The sequence below is a fragment of the Mercenaria mercenaria genome, chromosome 5 (assembly GCF_021730395.1).
Source record: "Mercenaria mercenaria strain notata chromosome 5, MADL_Memer_1, whole genome shotgun sequence".
Taxonomy (NCBI): Eukaryota; Metazoa; Mollusca; class Bivalvia; order Venerida; family Veneridae; genus Mercenaria; species Mercenaria mercenaria.
The window spans coordinates 73,661,554-73,679,411 of record NC_069365.1 but is presented as its reverse complement, the minus strand read 5'-3'; the positions used below and the strand labels follow the sequence as shown (position 1 = coordinate 73,679,411).

The window sequence follows — 17,858 nt, the reverse complement described above, 5'->3', positions numbered from 1 at the left end:
GGGATGTGTTAATGAGTAATTCGTACCATGCAGATGCACCACGGATTGATGTTGACGGTCTGTTGTCAAAGGTCAAGGCACAGATGACCTGAATAGTAAAACGGTTTCCGGATGATAACTCAAGAACACTTGGCCTAGGACATGAAAGTTGATGGGGAGTTGGTAATGACCAGCAGATGACCCCTATTGATTTTGAGGTCAGTATGTTAAAGGTCAAGGTCACAGTGACCCTGAACAGTAAACGGTTTCCGGGTGATAACTCAAGAACACTTGGGCCTAGGATCATGAAAGCTGATAGGGAGGTTGGTAATGACCAGCAGATGACCCCTATTGATTTTGAGGTCAGTATGTTAAAGGTCAAGGTCACAGTGACCCTGAACAGTAAAAACGGTTTCTGGATGATAACTCAAGAACGCTTGGGCCTAGGATCATGAAAGTTGATAGGGAGGTTGGTAATGACCAGCAGATGACCCCTATTGATTTTGAGGTCAGTATGTCAAAGGTCAAGGTCACAGTGACCCTGAACAGTAAAACGGTTTCCGGATGATAACTCAAGAACACTTGGGCCTAGGATCATGAAAGTTGATAGGGAGGTTGGTAATGACCAGCAGATGACCCCTATTGATTTTGAGGTCAGTATGTCAAAGGTCAAGGTCACAGTGACCAGGAACAGTAAAATGGTTTCCAGGCAATAACTCAAGAACGCTTGGGCCTAGGATCAGGAAAATTGATAGTTAGGTTGGCCATGACCAGCAGATGACCCCTATTGATTTTGAGGTCATTAGGTCAAAGGTCAAGGTTACATTGGCCAGGAACAGTTAAATGGTTTCTGATCTTCTTGTCCAAAACCATAGGGCCTAGGGCTTTGATATTTGGTATGTAGCAAAATCTAGTGGTCCTCTACCAAGATTGTTCAGATTATTTCCCTGGGGTCAAATATGGCCCCACCCCTAGGGTCACATGGTTTATATAGACTTATATAGGAAAAAAACTTTGAAAAACCTTTTGTCCAAAACCACAGGGCCTAGGGCTTTGATATTTGTATATGACATCATCTAAGTGGTCCTCTACTAAGATTTTTCAAATTATTCCCTAGGGTCAAATATGGCTCTGCCCTGGGGTCACGTGGTTTACATATGCTTATATAGGGAAAAACTTTGAAAATCTTCTTGTCCCAAACCACAAAGACTATGGCTTTGGTAATTTGTAATGTAGCATCATTTAGTGGTTCTCTACCAAGTTTGTTCAAGTTATCCCTCTCGGGTCAAATATGGCCCCGCCCCAGAGGTCATATGGTTCATATAGACTTATACAGGGAAAAACTTAGAATCTTCATGTCCATAACTTACATCATTCAAATTTGGACCACATGTATAGTTTTGAGTGGCAAGATGAACCTTGACATGAGTTGACCTTGATCTTGACCTATTGTCCTACTTTCACATTTCTGTACCTACAGCCTTCAAATTTGGATCACATGCATAGGTTTGTGTACTGAAACAAACTTTGACCTTGTTATTGACATAGTGACCTACTTTCTCATTTTTGGAGGTACAGGCTTCAAATTTGGACCACATGCAAAGTCTTTTGTTCCAAAATAAAATTTGACCTTGATTTTGACCTAGTGACCTACTTTCACATTTCTCAAGCTACAGCCTTCAGATTTGAACCACAAGCGTAGTTTTGTGTACTGAAATGGACTTTGATCTTGAGATTGACCTAGTGACCTACTTTTACATTTCTGAAGGTACAGGCTTCAAATTTTGGACCACTTGCATAGTTTTGTGTTCCGAAATGGAATTTGACTTTGATTTTGACCTAGTGACCTACTTTCACATTTCTCAAGCTAGAGCCTCCAAATTTGAAGCACATGCCTAGTTCTGTCTACCGAAATGAACTTTACCTTGAAATTGATCTAGTGACCTACTTTCACATTTCTAAAGCCACCGCTTTCAATTTTGGACCACATACACATTGTTTTATACCTAAATGAAATTTGACCTTGATTTTGACCTTGAGCTAGTATTGAAATTTGGAACATTCAAAAATGGCTCAGTGGATGACGCCAAGATCAATCTGTAATCTCTTGTTAGGTTAATAGGTTAAAGGTCAAGGTCAGATTAAACCAGAATGGTAGAACTTTTGTTTACAGTGAGCATATAATTTCTGTTCCTTGTGCAATTACTGAATGCATCAAGGGGGGCATTTCGTGTTCGACGAGCTCTTGTTTACTGAGATTCTGGTCTCGAAGGACAGATGCATCCTATATATGGGGATAGAAAAACACCAAACATTTCCCCCGACTCAAAAATTAAGAAAATCGATCTTTGTTTACACCGTGTAGATCTACCTTTATGTTGAAGAGAATTCAAGGGGAGTAAATACCAATGACTCGGGCATAGCTAATAGCCGGTATCAGGACCCGGCGTCTTAAATTACTTCTGTATAAAATGTAAAATTTAGAGCTCACGTAAAATCTTAAGATATCATAAATAAATGCTGTTTTTCATTAAAATATATTTTACAATGCGTTTCTGTAACTAATCATTAAGTTTTTAACAAGACCTGTGTAAAACTTTCCCGGCGTGTTTTCACACATTTTGCATTAAAATACTTAAAACTCCATTTCAGGTAGCCGGAAATCGATTATCTAGTCTTCAAACATAATTTTGATAGTTGTCTATAATCCTCTTGTTCACCGAGGAATTCACACCCGAGGCATTCCTTATCTTACACCTACTGTCACAATCTACGAATGATTAACCGTTTTATCATACCTGGAGGCAATTGTAAACATGTGCATGTAAGATTTTAGACTGAGCCAATATGATCATAGTCGCTGATCCGTAATGTTCAAAACAATTTGCAAACCAATCTTAAAATTACATCATTTTACCGCCATGTGCCAAAGTGTACTTTCATTTTCACTGGCGTCAGTATTCATGGAGTGATCAGAGGATGCGGCAGTTTAGTGCTTACACAGAGTTTATGCTTTTCAATTCATATACTTGCACAACATGCAAAAACATCGACAATGATATAGCAAAAGCTGGCGAGTTCATAGAAACTATAGCGAATTTCAGACAAACATAAATTCGGATAAGTGATAAGTGGATTTAAGCATTTTTCCAGAATTCTGCTGATATTTTTTCACTGCGTCCTATACATGAGTGCGACCTATAATCGGCTGATTACGGTAGTTTAGATCATGAAATTTATTTTCTGAAAATTGTCTAAAAACTTCTGAAACATGTCTTAACATAATTATGCTGAAACATTGTCTGAATGGAGGGTTGTTGTCTGAATAATGACTGAGCATGATTTCTATGTTCTGAAAACTGTCTGAATGTAGAATTACATCTGAAATTTTCAGATTTTAGCATCTTGTGTCGGCAGTCCTGCGTTTTAAGGTAATTATGTGTGTGAAATGTTGAAAATTAAGAAAACACATGTCAATCAAGGTCTTGATAGAAAGTGAAATCAAGTATTCAGTAATTGTGTTAATTGCAGTGCAGTAATTGAAGAACCACCTGTGAACTAAAGTTGAGACTGCTTTTTTGATGCATCAGAATTCCATGTGCGGTAATTACTGATCAGCAGATATTGTTTATTTGGACTCTTATCCGTTATAAGCAATCAGTTGCTGTAAATTGCTGGTAAAATGTACAGTACAGTACAGTTTTTTTGTAGAAACTAAAATACCAAATCATGATTTATCCAAGATGGACAGAAATAATCTGTTCCAAAGCTATTTGTGGTTAAGTACATTGATTGTTTCTTATTATCATAATAAATGTGTCAATTTCAACATGGTATTAATGCTCCTTAACCCCCCCCCCCCCCCCCCCCCCCAAACACACACACACACACACTCTTACACTTGGGGACACATATTGTTTTTGCCCTGTCGGTGACCTTCTGTCCTTCACACTTATTTCCAGTCAATAACTGGAGAACCATTCAAACTTCATAGGGTGGTAGGGCTTATGGTGTAGACAAACTCTTTGTTTTGGGGTCACTCCATCAAAGATCAAGGTCACAGGGGCCTGAACATGGAAAACCATTTTCTATCAATAATTTGAAAACAATTTGACCCAGAATGTTGAAACTTCATAGGATGATTGCGGACTTGCTGAGTAGATGACCCCTATTGATTTTGGGATCACTCTATTAAAGGTCAAGGTCACAGGGACCAGAACATGGAAACCCATTTCCGATCAATAACTTGAGAACCATTTGACCCAGAACCTTCAAACTTTTAGTGTTTGGTATTTTAGACCTGAGCTTTTCTGGAGGAAAATTTAGCATGTTAAATGAAATCGGACTGATAATGGTGGTCATAATAGTTGATTAGTGGGGTGATCACATTTCTGGGTAAGCAACCATTGGATTTTAGAACAAAGTTTTCGGTTCTTTGATAAATGTTTTATTTGCGGGATGGTCTTAATTTTGGGGTGGTCGTAAATAGAGATTCTACTGTATTTTGAAAATTTCAAAAGTTAAGTCATTAGTCTAAGAATGGTGTATATTATCAATGGTATTATCTTATAGAGAAATGAAGGAAAAGCCTTATTACAGAAAAGGTGGATCAAATAATAAGTTGGAATTATATTGTGATGTAACCAAGGCCACCACTTAAATTTGAAGTAATTTGTGCAACAATATGCAGGATGTGCATATTAAATTTTATTGTCTTCTCATAATGAAATTATACCTTAAATGCTGCAGTGCATTAACTTAATGAATTTATGATAGAAATTTAATGGGTGTGAAATTAATTGCTAATAAAAAGCATAATATTTGCATAGAAATGAAAATACAATGGAAGATAAAACAAAATATAACAATGATATAGAGTAAAAGAAAATCATGCGGTTTCTGTTTCAAGAAAGAAAATGTATCTTTTGTATTTGTTTGAAGTTATTATATTTGTGACATAAAAGTTAAATATGTCTTGATTAAAACACTTTGTAAGTGACGTTTAACAGACATGAACAACAAGAACTTGTTTCATTTTAAAGGTTACAGAAGTGTTTTATCCTATAAATTTGTTTTTTCCTCCAAAATTTAAGGTTCATGTGAGGAGCTCCTATCTAGAAAGCTTCTCCAATAGTTTCTAAACAATTTGGTATAAATGTTACAATGAAGAATTTTGTAAACGAGAATTAACTAAACACCACTCATAGTTTAAAGTTCCATAAGACTTTCAATTTTATTAGCTCCACTATTCGGAGAATAGGGGGGCTATACTACTCGCCCCGGCGTCGGCGTCGGCGTGACCCTTCTTGGTTAAAGTTTTTTGGTAACCTTTGTTTTTCTGTCATATCTTTGTTACTAATGCTTATATCTTACTGTAACTTCACATAAACATTGTCCAGTATACAAACAATGTATGTGTATGGGCTGAGCCTAAATTTAATTGGATATTGCTTATCAGTCAACTTCTTGGTAACTTTTAAGAAAATGGAAATGTGAAAAAAAAGAAAAATAGAACAAGCAATTGTATTGATTTTGAAATTATGATGGACTTAAGCGTTTCTGAGCTATATAACATAAAGTAGAATATATACATGATTTTAGCTAAAATTGCTCGATCTTTTAGTCTCAAGTATTCATTTTTTGTCTACATCTTGCAAGCCCCGAAATGATTTTGATGTTTCACACATGTTGCTGTCTGAGGCACTCCTAAAATGGGCATACTGTGCATCTGTGAAGGGTATTTTTCCAAATTCGCTCAAATCATTAAATTTCAATTTTTGAACATCATCATTAGAGTAGTTAGTGTCCGAGGCCTGGGGGGCCCGTCAGCCACACAGCCGTTTATTACGTGAGCCTAATAACACGCCCTTCTGCATGGGTGAAGTCGAGTGCAAACATTTATTCAAAGAACACCATTGGTGTAAGTGGCCATTAGTTACAATAATGACTTTTGGTGGTCATCTTTCTCAAGTGTTGGGACAGATAATTTGAAATACGGGCATGAAAAGAAGTGAAAAATAGTGGAATTTTAGCCACATTAAAAGTTGAAAGGCATTCATTATTCTATTAATCTACAAGTTTACCCAGTTGAAGATAAAAATTTAGCCTGGTCAAAATGAGGGTTTTTAAAATATTTGAGGTTTTAGGGGTATGATTACTTTCGATTTTTAATTACAGGGTACAGCGTGTTTATAAAAATGACTGATGAAATTGTGCAGTAAATAGGGTGCAGCTACTCTTGGCAAACTTTGACATTCCTCTGGACATGTCAAAGCATTGTAAACCCTATGTCAAAGGTTACTGATAAGGCAGACTCATGTTTGTAAATATTGTGGGCAGCAGGGTTTGTTTGGAGATTTTATCCCATCCTTTTCGCTTTTATTTTCAGAATTAACACAGTGTACATTTGGAAAGGGTACAAAAAGAATTGATTTATATTAAATGATCGCACAAAAATTATATGATATATTAGGATGATATTCCTGCACTACAAGATGGAAACAGATGAGTGAAATAAGAGAAATATGAGGAATTCTCAAGTATTTCAGTACAGTTTCATAGCAGTGAAATACAGTATTGATAACATACTTACAAGCATAGATTGTGCCACTCTTTGAGATATTTGACATCGGGGAAATGTACCTAAAGTCTTGAAATGTGTCCATGAATTTGAATATGACTCTATTCTATCTATACTTTTCCTCAACTTATTCATCAATGCATTTTCTCTTAGAGCAATACCCCCTCAAGTATGAGAGTTTATCTTGTCAACTGCAATATCAAAGATATATAATACTCATAAATGTTGAATCTTTCTTAAAGACTATGCAAAAACATTACTTCCCAGCCACAAAAGTAGTAGGAGCTTCAAAAAAGGCCTCTGCTTCAAATACACTTCTGATGTACTTTAAAGGTACTTCCAATCACATAGACCTGCTTCGCATTCAGTCCCGGAGACTTCAATTGTACTTGTCTCATACTTCCCCTGAAGTCTCTGGGGCCTTAATTGTGCTCCACTTTTGAGCATGGGACTTCAAGGAAGTACTAGGGGACTTCAATGATACTTTAGAATCTTTAACAAACAATAATTGAGGATTCAAGTGGGACTTCAAATATACTTTCTTAACTTTGAAAAATACCTGCATCTAAGGAACTTAAAATGTACTTCTGTGACTTTCTATTTTTAAAGTGATTCCTTCATTTTATGTGCAGTAGTGGTTTTTTATACTATGAAAGTGCTAAACTTTGTATATTTGTAATAAACAAAGTTGTACAGATATTTTGTCTTGCTAATCTTAAAGCCCCAGTGCCACATTGTGTAAATTTTACAGTTGATTTCAACTGGATTCTTTTCGCACTAAAAATAGTATCTACATATTCTAGCTCATGCTTTTTGACACTATCCATACCCTCCTTAATTTTTGTTATATCATTGAAAAAAATACCATTTACCTAATACTCAAAACACATATATGTAAATTACACAAGAATAGAATAATTCCATGTAAATGAGTCAGCTTTGTCCATTAGGGTTGACATCTGACAATTTCAGCCGCACTTTGTGTAAAGTGTAATAGTCCCTTTCTCAGTTTTTGCTAGAAAACAAGTTGTTTATTTCCAATACCAAGTTTGACAATTCTGATGTCACACATATCCATAAGATATCAGCAGTGGCGGGGTACAGCTTACCATACTTGTACCATTTTAACCCTTGCACCGGTAGCATGGAGTTGGCCTACTGAAGCGGTTTTCATCTAGGGGTGAACTTGTCTGTTTCTTTCAATAGTTGTTCAAAATTTATAATGATATTTTTGTGAGTCAGTTAGAGACTAGATGCCATAGAAGAAGTTGACCATGTATTTTCTGCAGATTAGTATAAGAATATTTAAACTGGAAATGAGTTAGTTAAGTACATAGGTACCATGGGGGACAAGTCTACTGGCAAGGACTGTACATAACCATTTATAGGAGGTACCAGGAACTGGCAACGGAAAGCATACATAAAATAGATCCAAAAAATTTCTGTAAGGACCGGAGCAAAGGTGGACACAGACCTTAAGGTTTGACTCTTGGTGCGTCTAGTTCATGGAGTCCAAACTACAATAACTGTCAAGTCAGTCACGGTTTTCATATTTTATTTTCTGCTCTGATCTTTTATTTACACAAGTCTTTAAGCATGTACTATTAATTTCAAATTTCAAGCGCCAAAGGCGTGATACAACCTCATGACCTCCAAGCTACTCGCAGCAGTTACCTTCCCTGGCGTTCATTAGTTACTGTATCGCAAGGGGAAGTAATCGCCGCAGAGGTTGGCACGACCTCTTGATTGACAGTCAAGCGCCTAACCACTTCAAACTTTGACCAAGGTCTGTTTGAAAAACTTAACCTGGAGATATGTTGATTTTAAAAAACTTAACCGAAAAACTTAACTAACACGCGTTAACGCAGACAATGAGTGACAACCCCCTGCGAAATGTGACCATGTTCAACCATGGTTCAGCATAGCCATTCCAGGTTTGACCATGGTTGGACCAGAAATTTTGACATGGTTGACTATGGTCAAACAATGGTTGAAAAAAAGGCCACCATGGTCAACTGATGTAGACCATGGTTGAGATATGACTGACCATGGTCAACTTTGTTACCATGGTGAAAAATTACAACCATGGTTAAAAACAAACTGACACAGACATTATGTATGTAAACCTTGGTTGGAAAGGATACAGACCATGGTCAGAAACAAAGATTTTTTACGCACTTAAAACAAGCAGAAAATATATCTGGCATGAACTTCTCATAAAATTTATACTGAACAGAATTTCTAAAGATCCACCTGCTTTGAGATAATTTTTATTGTAATAACTGAATGTGCAGATTTAAGCATGATCATATAAATGTGTAGCATACAAAAGCGTTAAAATTTTATCTCATGAACTGTACATATGTATCTTGTGCCCCAAAGGCTGATTTGGGCCTGTGCTGTCATAGATACTGCTAGGACCCTTTTTTATGAGTAATCGCGTAATCCACTTTTTTTCGCTGAAGGACAGACGGAATTTCTGTTATCATAGCAACCAATAATTTTAGTCCGACTGAAAAAATAAAATGATGTGCATAATCTACATATCGTCCTGTAACTACACACCAAGTTTCATGAACCTAGCTTATATACTTTTTGAGTAATCGCATAATCCACTTCTTTTTCGCTGATGGACAGATGGACAGACAGAGGGTAAACCTATAGTTTCTTCCGGTTTCACAGTAGGGGACTAATTATAACCATATATATTGTCCGGTTATTTTCTGAAATACACTAATCAATACTAATTTGCTAGAGTACTCTTTTTAATGAAAAGTATTTTATTGGTCTAACCACTGGATAGGGGGGCATTTGTGTGGACTGTTTGTACTTTACTCAAACACACTTCTGCCTAGAATGTTCGGCATACATACAACATATACAGCATAGCTATATAGAAAAGTTTATCCATGATCTCAGACACATGAATTGTTTTCAGACATTCAGTTGATACAACTTTAAATATATGTCTGCCACTTGATCTAAGGATGTAACAGTCATCAGGTATTTCATATACTTTCACGACAGCAAACACTTTCTTTTCTTTGTTAACAACAAAAAACTTGACTGAAACTACTTCACCTGAATGACAAACCACAAAATAACAAGTTCTTTTTTTCATTCGCTGATATGCCTGACTGAAGTACTTTTGTCCATTAATTTCAACACGAAAACACTTTTTTAAATCCAATGCAGAAGTTGAGTTTGTTGACTGCAGAAGACCTTCACAGCATTCATCTGGTGAGACTGGTAAGAGTCTTCCTGCAACTTTACAAGACACCATTTCTTTTGCTGTTGACCACTTGCTTCTACACTTAAGCATCCTGTTCAAAAAGTGTTTGCATTTGTAGCTAGACTCCACTGAACCTGAAACAGATTAGGATCAGACAATCAGTAAAACCGAATGATGCTCCCTGAAGCATGTGCTTGTCGCGATATTGTCACTAACCAAGAAAGGGAGACAACTACATGTAGAATTATATTTCTTGAAAAGGCATTTCCAGTTCTCTGTGTTTGTACTCTCCTCCCTCAATAAAGCCTTACTGCAACCTAGATTTCATCTAGACAAATATTCTAATAAAGTATCATGAAGATCAAATAAAAAATGCAAGCTCTATTGCATACACAAGGTTTTTTTATCATTTGATGTGTTGACCTAGTAAGCAGTCTTTTTACCTCAGATGATGCATATTAAAACTCCAACTAGATTTCATCAAGACAATCATTCTGACTAAATTTCATAAAAGTCCAATGTAAAATATAGCCTTTATTGAATACACAATATTTCTCTAGATTTCACCTGGTGACCTAGTTTTTGATCACAGATGATCCTTATTTGAACTTGGCTTAGATTTCGTCTGACCAAGTTACATGAAGATTCAGTGACAAATGCAGTCTATAGCTTGCACAAGGTTAAGTGTGGACAAAAGATAGACAGCTCAGGTAAACCAATAACAAAAAGCATTTATTTTACACATTTTCCTAAGTTTTTAGTGGTAAAACAGGCAGATTTCGGTATTTCAAGTGGATTTCAGTTCATTTTCAGTAATTACAACCGAATTAGACTTACTTCTGTTATGATTTGCCTGCATATGTGTCTCAAATCACTGCCTTGAAGACAGATTCCTGCTACAGATGAGACAGTCAAACTTTGAAGCTTTGCCTTTTATCTGCACATTGGTGGCCATGACTGCTGAAATACAAACATTCTCTTCATTTTACATTTACACATGGAGAAAAGAATTTTAAACAAGTCACTGTGCATAATCTCCATATTGCCATCAATTCACATACTAATTTTCATTAACCAGGTAGCACTTTATCTTCTTGAGTTATCAAAGGATCCATCTGTTAGAGCCATATTTTGACTATTTCCGTTACCATAGCAATCACATTCACAAACATTCTGACCATGTTTCATAAAGATTGGAGTAAAAAATGCAACCTCTAGAGCGTAAACAAAGATTTTCTATGATTTGCCCCTGTGACCTAGTTTTTAACCGCACTTGAGATTTCATCAAGGCAAACATTCTGACCAAGTTTCATAAAGATTCACTCAAAAAATGCAACCTCTAGACTGTAAACAAGGCAAAATAGAGCAAATTTTATAAAATCAAGAGCATTAACTCTGGCCCTATTATAAGTCCAGTTGTGTTTACACAGGACTTACCTGTGTATTGAAGTGACATGTTCATATATAAATAAAAAAAGACAGTGGTCAAGTTTGAAGCTTTCTTGTAATTTTAACAATAAATTTTTAAGGAAAGTACTACTCGTCTGTACACTGAACTGACATCCTGTCGACCTAAACATACACAGATATGAAACAGGCCAGTCCAATAACATTACAAAGAGTCTCGTTTTAATTTTTCGCTCGCGAGAACTACGCGAAATTTGAAGTACCTGATACAGCGCCATTTCATTTTCCTCGGCTATGAATCGGTTTATCATTGATAACAACATAATATTTATTTCAAAAAGTGAAAAAATGGATTAATTCTCATAAAATATGCAATATCCTATCGGATTTACATTTTTAAGAATGCTTATATTGGATTTACCTCCAGATCTAATTAGATTCAGCGGACATAGCAAAAGGGTCAGTCATAAACGGTCATATAAGGTAGGATTTAATATTTCATTAAACACTGTCATAATTTTGGCCAGTGTGCTTTTTTTGAAAAGAAGACATATTTTATCATACAATGGAATAAGAATTGCATTCACGATGTTTATTGGACAAGAAATCGAGTTTTGCATATTGTTCTTATCACCCGTGATAACGTTTTTTCGGAGAACAAGATCTTGTTTCTGCAGTGAGCTCTACCGCAACTTTGCCTTCGTGGTGTATCTGTGTATATTTAGGTCTTTGTTTGAACTAATAACAAGTAAGAAATACTGGCTGGGGTATTCGAGGCAAACCAGGATTTGTTTCCACATTTTCCAATAAATTACAAATTGGAAATGTCACTTAAAAGTGGGGAGGAATGTAGTAGTTCTCTTGTCAGGTAGCCATGGTAATTGATAGAGTTGACACAGTAAGCCAAGGGTCCGAGGTTAGAAATTATCCTGATCGAGGCTACATATTTTCCTCCTCAAAACAGTGTTTATTTCCAAATCCTCACTTTACGACTTTGATTTTTGTTTCACAAATTAGCACTTACAAGAGCCGTTCGGCCGTTAAATTCTCATGTAAATTTTCAACTGGTTGAATGTTTCTCGCTGAGCACTTTTCCTGGATGTTTTTTTCCTATCCGAAAATCAGTGCACTTGTCATGAAATGTTATTAATGCTAGATCGTTTAAGGGGAAATGGCGTAGCAATACTACAATTTTTACCAATTGCTAGCTGAACACCAAAACTGTCACATAGACACTTATAGACAACGTAAATTGGTGTTAAAGCTTAGTTGAAAGGCATGTCGATGTTGACTTCGGATAGCTTTGGTCGCTCACATCCTCACAAAAACGAAATTCGTGCATTGCTGAAATATATCGCTGCTTCTGGTGTGCATATTATTATATTGAAAAATATATTTTTGAAAGCATAACCAGTGAACATCAATAACATCTCGTCTCGGCTATTTAGAAAGACCGCGAATCATAATATCTATGATGTAAGCGGCTGTTCCGGAAACGGCTGATTTTAAACGCGGCAGAAATGGCAGACGATTTAATGTATTTCTTAATCCAGTGGGAGGATCGCTTTATGTCCGTCATCGACATAAATCACATCGTCAGACCAGTAAAGAACAAGTTTGCCTACAAGGAGGGAGAGATCATTAGGGCGCAGTTTGGCAAGAAAAACAGCTACGAAGCTGTCATCTGTGAAATACATCGTAAGTATAGATCTGTCAAAAAAGTTGGAACCACGTTTGTACAATAGATCTACAGGTGTATTTCTATATGAAATTTGACGTGATAAATGCGCCCCCGCCCCATCCCCAAGAAATATTCTGTTACTGCCCTTGCTGCCAGGGCTTTTTTTCACTGAGAGGGGAAGGGGCCCAGGCCCTTGATTTTGGGGAAAATAGGCTACGTGTTTTGGTAAAAGGGGAATAAAAAACTTGAGGTAAAGACCAATTTAGGGGAAAACTGCACAATTCTAAAGAAATTTTCTGAGGGGAAGGCACCTGTAAAAGGCCCCTGCTGTAGAAGGAAAAAAAGCCCTGGCTGCTATTTTACACATGTTGAATTACCAGGTTGGCTTGAGTACCGTAATTATCATGAATGTGCTTTAATTGGTATCAAGTCAACTCGTCCCCGATTTGGTCATTTCGTCTCCCAAAATTGGTCATTTCGTCCCCCACATCAAAAAATTTGGTCAACTCGTCCCCATTTTGGTCAACTCGTCCCCCTTTTGGTCAATTCGTCCCCCTTTTTGGTAATTTTGTCCCCATTAATATTTTAGGCATTTTTGCTTTTTTATGATATTTTTGACTTTGAAAACTTGTATTTAAAATCATCGTGAGTTTTGAAGGAGTTATTTTGGAAATAGTTAACTTTAAATAATTAGGTTTTATAAAATAATAAAAAAATATACTGAAAATATAAGACAATTAACTGAAATAAAATATAAAAAAATGCAATGTCCTTAGTATTAAAAATATAATATAATAGAAGATCTAATTAACTTTTTAAAAATCATACTAAGAAAAGAGAGAGCAATAACCCTTACCCCTTGTCATAATAAAAGAAAGTTTTAATTAGAAATACAATGAAGAATAATTAAACAATTAATATCTGTCACATATGTTTTACTAAAAATAATCAACATGCTTTATATTCATTTATGTCATTAAAATAAAAAAGAAATACTTCAAAAGTAGGGAGACTGTGGTTTCTAAAAAAAAAGTAGAATGAGCATATACCTGCATACGAAAGGTGTTAAGGTTATTAACCACATTAAAAGGCGTTGATCGGGCTGACTGGAAGGTGTAAATGGTATTTAATTGCATGAGAAGTTGTTGATTGACCGAATGAAATGTGTGAAAATTTTCCACAAGTAGAATTAAATGTGTTAGTAGTTGATTGGAGTGAGGAAATTATTTGCTATAAAAAAAGTTTAATAAAAAGTTTAATCTTATTCAAGAGTTTGAAAATAAGCAGCATCAAATACGGACATTTAAACAGCAATCATGTTGTCCAATATAGCAGAAACAAATAGAAAAAAAACCAGAAAATCCTCCTTTTTAAATCGATCATTTGTAAAGCAAAAAGTTCTTAAAACAAACGAAAACTTACGTATATTTTTAGCATAAAATATACTAATTTCAAAGAAAAAACCGACTTAATTTATCATACTTTGATTTTTTTTCAAAGTACATTTTAAAAAGGGGGGACGAAATGACCAATTTGAAATCGCCGAGGGGGACGAAATGACCAAATTGGGGACGAGTTGACTGGGGGACGAGTTGACTAGGGGACGAGTTGACTGTAAATCCTTTAATTCCAGTATGACTGTTAATCCAAGTAAGTTTTCATTTTAAATTTCATATTTTAAAACATAAACGTTTGTAACCAAAGGAAATTTTCTTGTGTTTCATCTGTGGATACACAAGTTCTTTAACTCTAGACTATATATATAGAGCCGGAGCTAGAGTTACGGTCTAGCCACTGCCTTTTAATAAAACCACTACACTGGTACACCAATTGCGAAAAAGACTAGATCTACCATTGCCGGTTTGATTTTTGTAGAGTATGCTGGACCAGGCAGTAATGTACATCACGATCCATCTTTACTGAATGAAAAGCATGTGTGCTGTCAAAATGAACTGTGCCATATTGTCTGTATACAGTGTAATTGTACAGACAGGAATTTACTATGTATTTATTTAACGAACAAGTGGAAAAAAACTAAGAATTAAGTCCAAATCCGGTTCAGGCAGCTGCATATGGTTGGCCATCGCCATCAAAATTAATTCATTCAGCCACGGTAAAAATATTTATGCTCCGGCATAAATACGATTTTAGCCACCGCATAAATATTTAACCCCTGGCATAAATATGATTTAATCTGCGGTTAAATTATTTTAGCTCCGGTATTAAACTACCGAGCATAAAATATTTAGTATTGAATGACATTGGCCGATAATTAATTTAGCCGCGGTGTAAATATTTAAGCTCCAGCATAAATGTGATTTGACCCGCGGTTAAAATATTTAGGTCCGGCAAAAGTTTAAACTGCAAAATATTCAGTGGCAAAGCGGTGTGTGAGGGTATTCGTCACTCCTGTGACAGAGCTCTAGTTTTATTTGTGACTGATTTATGCCCCTTTTTTAACGTAGAAGTTTTTATTTTCTTTGCGAGTTCATATCTCCAATACTATTGCAGATATTCGGTTGAAATTTCAAACATGTCTCCGGGTTAATACACAGTAACATACCATCAAGGCTTATAACTCTGTAAGGCATTTTCTAGAATTATCCCCCTTTTTGAACTCAGAAAATTTTAACATTTTGTATGTAAAGATTTTAGTTTTGACAAGTATTTGTGGAATTATTCTCTGTTTTCAACTTTTAAAATTAACATTGAAAGCTTATATTATACTATCCAGCACTGAGAATAGTTGAGCGCGCTGTCTTCGGACAGCTCTTGTTGAGGGTAGTTATACCCATGTGTGCCTATAAGAGCTGTAGCGAGTACTCTGGCATCCAAGAGTCTGTCTTGAAAAATGAGCACAAATATTGGTAACCACAGAGAATCAGATCGTTATATCACAATAGTTTTGAAGATTGCTTTTAAAGTTACAAATGTAGTAAGTTTTCGATTAAACACATACACCACTGCCTGAAAAATATACATTTCATTCTGTCGATTCTGTGTATGCATCAACAAGAAAAAGAAAAAACATTACCTTACGTAAAACTGGTATAGACGCGTACATGGGCTTACTGAATTACCATTAGACTCTAGTTTGATATAGATTACAGTTTGAAATATTGTTTGTCAGTTTAAGTTGGGCTTATATTCATAAAAGTAACAGGGTGAATCGAGGTTTGATTTGTGAATGTAAGCCTGGACTCGTGGGTCAGATCTGATCATCACATGCCTAGCAATCCACAGTCCTAGACTGCCCCTAGTATTTTGGAAATACCAGTTTAGTACCATCTTCATGTTGTAAGACTTAGTAATATTTGACCCTACTGTACCCATGATGGTGATATTAAATGGGGTTGCCTAAATGGGGCTTGAAACAAACAAAAAAGTGAGAAAAAGAGTAGTAATATGGGGTGATTTTTCATCTAATGGTGATTTTCATTGAATAAGGGTTATTACTTGTCATATTTCAGTTACTATTGTTGAAGACAGTAAGGCTGGACATCTTCTCGTGAAGCCAAGACCAGAAAGTATTACCGCATGGAAACTGACAGTGTTAAAAAAGGTATTATCTAGGTTTATATACAGGGTTTTGTTGTGTACTTCTGGATATGTACTACCCTGTCTGTACTGTATGTTCAATGTCTGAGCTAGGTACATGGCAAAATTAAGTTTGTCAGACTATATATAATACTGGTAGTTATTATGCTACACTTCAAAGAAGGTGTATATATTGCTTTGCACATGTTGATTGTTAGACCAAATGGTCTCCGATAAAGAAAAACTAGAAAACGCTTGCGCCTAGGTTCCTCAAACTTGGTAGGCAGTAGAGCTGCAACGATTCACTTAAAGCTCGATTCGATTCGATTCATTGTTTACTTATTGCTGCTATTTGATATTTAAAGGATGTTTAATCAGTGCAATATATATGAAAAACTAGGATAGTAATTCATCAAGAACAAACTTTTAATTTAAACTTCCTGTTGACATATTTTAAATAACAAAAAAAAAACATCACAAATTCATATATACTACAGAAGCTTGTCTTGCCGACTTAAAATAAAATTCATCTTACTATCTGTTGATAAAATTTATCATAACGATTTGTCGGACATCGATGGAGTGTTTTCTTTTATATGCTGCATAAGATTGGTCGTACTGCCAGACATGGTGTAACTTACATACGCGTAAACACATTTTACATGTGGCTTTTAGTTCTGATCCCCCGTGGAAACTAAAATGTTCCCACACCCTTGATTTGATTTTCTTCGGAGTGTCTTTCAGTATGGGAGACGCCATGTTACTTGTATAGTCTAGTAAGAATGCAGTTCTATTATTGATTGGATGCCACATTTACTACTGACCAATCGTATGCCACGTAACAAAAGTCGACATGTGTAGAATGCCGATACAACGGGGCATTTGCGGCATGCATAATTAAAATGCGAATCGAATCGAACTTGGAGGTGTCTGTATCGAATCGAATCGGCGAGTTTAAAACCAGTTTTTTGATGCATCGGAGCGAATCGTTGCACCTCTAGTAGGCAGGTTGCCGTTGGTCATGGCCCGTATTGTTTTTGAGGCCAAAGGTCAAGGTCACAATGTTTGTCATGACCGGTAGATGTAGATGACCCCTATTGTTTTTGAGGTCACCAGGTCGAGGTCACAGTGACTTGAACAATAAAACAGTTACCAATCAAAAACTAGAGAATGCTTTGGTCTAAGCATATCAAACTTGGTAGGCAGGTTGGTCATGATGTTAGATGAACCCTATAGTTGTTGAAATCAACAGGTCAAAGTCTGAGGTCACCAGGTCAAAGTCACATTGACTGATCAGTTAATTGGTTTCCGGTTAATAACGGTGGGTGTTGTGGGATACTCTATGATCAGGGTTGCCACCTACCTTGAAAAATCAGGGAAATTTGTTTTTCAAGATCAGTGAATTGGTAGAGAATTTTGAAAATTGGTAAGTCAGTGAAAAA

At 36.0% G+C, this 17,858-nt stretch overlaps 3 protein-coding genes across 8 annotated transcripts in view; 2 read left to right on the top strand and 1 right to left on the bottom strand.

Moving 5' to 3' along the window:
- The window catches only part of LOC123557621 (calcium uptake protein 3, mitochondrial-like), a 144,388-nt gene that overhangs the window by 74,423 nt on the left and 52,107 nt on the right, over positions 1–17,858 (top strand). The gene's annotated exons all lie outside the window — the stretch shown is intronic.
- On the bottom strand, positions 8,100–10,855 carry LOC128557140 (uncharacterized). Its single transcript, XM_053543968.1, has 2 exons — positions 10,629–10,855; positions 8,100–9,925 (listed from the first exon to the last, which is right to left on the bottom strand). The coding sequence occupies exons 1-2, from the start codon at positions 10,648–10,650 to the stop codon at positions 9,411–9,413; spliced, it is 537 nt and encodes a 178-aa protein (XP_053399943.1). The 5' UTR covers positions 10,651–10,855; the 3' UTR covers positions 8,100–9,410.
- LOC128557141 (uncharacterized) lies at positions 12,511–16,578 on the top strand. The gene is made up of 2 exons (XM_053543969.1): positions 12,511–12,896; positions 16,350–16,578. The coding sequence occupies exons 1-2, from the start codon at positions 12,719–12,721 to the stop codon at positions 16,523–16,525; spliced, it is 354 nt and encodes a 117-aa protein (XP_053399944.1). The 5' UTR covers positions 12,511–12,718; the 3' UTR covers positions 16,526–16,578.